The sequence below is a fragment of the Condylostylus longicornis genome, unplaced genomic scaffold (genome assembly GCF_029603195.1).
Source record: "Condylostylus longicornis isolate FDR11 unplaced genomic scaffold, ASM2960319v2 ptg000055l, whole genome shotgun sequence".
Lineage (NCBI taxonomy): Eukaryota > Metazoa > Arthropoda > Insecta > Diptera > Dolichopodidae > Condylostylus > Condylostylus longicornis.
This window is the reverse complement of record NW_026578024.1, coordinates 15372195-15374307: the sequence shown is the minus strand read 5'-3', so window position 1 is coordinate 15374307 and position 2113 is coordinate 15372195. Positions and strand designations below refer to the sequence as shown.

The 2113-nt window shown below is 29.9% G+C and overlaps 1 protein-coding gene across 1 annotated transcript; it reads right to left on the bottom strand.

Annotated features, from left to right (window-relative positions):
• Positions 1 to 1179: 1179 nt before the first annotated feature.
• Positions 1180 to 1890, bottom strand: LOC129612026 (general transcription factor II-I repeat domain-containing protein 2B-like). The gene has a single exon (XM_055525467.1). It carries the CDS (start codon positions 1888 to 1890, stop codon positions 1180 to 1182), a length of 711 nt encoding a protein of 236 aa, XP_055381442.1.
• Between the last annotated feature and the right edge of the window lie 223 nt (positions 1891 to 2113).

Below are 2113 nucleotides of genomic sequence, written 5' to 3'. Positions count from 1 at the left end.
AATGTTATTTGCTATCTACACAAACACAAAATACAATTCTTATGTGTACATTTATTTCCCTAAAGTTTGATAGTTTGTCTAAATGTTGCGATCAATGTTCTCGTTTTTTTTCGTTTCTGTTTAAAAATGTTAAATTACTCAATGGTTACAAGACAACGGAATACAATGGCTATTCAATGGTTACAAGACAACGGAATGAAGATTTCACTTAGACTTATTGTCATTCCTTACCTTTCTACGAGAGGTACGAGTTTACATTTTTCTGCACTGGTAAATGAAATTATTTTTAATTTAAATACGTTTGAGCTCATATTTGCAGGGCTTACCAACTCAGGCCTTCTGTACTTCGAACAATACTCGGGCAAAATCAGAAAAAGCAGTTTTGCTAATGTAATTAAAACGCCTATTTGCAACAAAACAGCAAAACTAAAAAAAAATGAAACAAACAAGGCCATTAATAAGAGTAAACAAACAGCTGTTGTGAAGTAGTATTGGTTTTCATTGCTGCAAATTCTACGGGCGCACTTTCGCCGAACTACTATAAGCTAAAAAGAGCTGCAATACAGTAACAAAAACGAACTCAAACTGTAACTAACCGCAGAGATTGCATCACAATGGAACTTATTATGCGACAAAGTACTTCTTGTGGCTAATAAATATTTTTAAAAGTAGCACACCTATTTTAATATTGAAAGTACCTACATAATAATTGATAATATTTTCAAATTTACACAGCTGCTTAACTTCCTCTATATATTTTATTTTCACCTTATATGTCGGAAATTTAGTTGTCTATTACTAGAATTATCTTGCAACATAAATTTTATAGTGGTTTATAATTAAATTAGGAATATTAACATACATAGTTGCTCTTTTTATTTTTGAATGATTATATTTTGCTAACCCCCTCAACAATCTTTATAGTGAAAGTCTATAACAGTGGTCGGCAAACTTTTTTGGTCGTGGGTAAAATTGGTCAAAAATCAGATTTTTTTAAACTCATAGCGGGTCAGCGGCAATTTTATAAAAAAGCAATTAAAAAGAACAGTTAAACGAAAAGTTAATTCATTTATTATATTTTAAAATAAATAGAAACATAACAGAAATAAATTCAATACACATATAATAAAAATAAATCAAAAAATAACAAAACCAATATTTAATATTATAAGTTCAAAATCAGTGACTTCCATGATGCTGTGCTGTTGCAGTTAATTTGGACAAGTTTGGTTCATATGTTGATACCTTAAGTCGGACACATTCATCAGAATGCTCCGTAGTCAAACTACTCCTGTTTTTATTTAATATATACTTCATTTGTGAAAATGTTTGTTCACAATTATAACTTGATCCAAATGCAGATAAAAGAGCAAATGCAACTTTTTTTAGGCATGTAAACTTTGTTGGAAGAGATGCCCAGCATGTGGATATTATATCAAGATGATTGTCTTCAGTTTTTTCTAAATCGCGACCTAAAGTTTCAAATTTATCAGTCCATAAAGTGAAACTTTTCAAATCAATCAGTTCTAAGCTGAAATTGGTGATTTCGAGGAACTCAAAATATTGTAATTCTAAAATAGTTTCATCAACTACATCCGGCTTCGTTATAAACGTAAACATTGGGCCGTGCGTTTTCAAAGTTTGAAATCTATTTTCAAATTCGTCTTTCATGCTATTAATATAAGACTCAAATGTCTTTACGTCGGAATCATCAATAGTGCCTTTTTCTTCTTGACTTTTAAGATGTAAGAAATAGTTAAACTTACGAGTTTTTACATCTGTTTCAAATAAAACTATTTTTGAGCAAAAACTCTTCCATTCTTCAAATAATTTTAAAATTGTATGACCGTTACCTTGAAGTCGTTTGTTGAATTCATTATAATGGTTCATTATATCCGTTAAGAACAAAAGTTTTAAGAACCATTTCTTATCATCAAGTTCGGGATAATTTTCTCCGATTTCAACCAGAAATATTTGTATTGCGTCAAAGCAATCTATAAATCTATTATAAGTACCTTCCCTCTGCTTAACCAACGAACTTCAGAGTGCAACAGCAAACAATTTTTTTTCAATTTTTTGTTATTTTTCTTACATAGATTTGGAAAGTTACTTT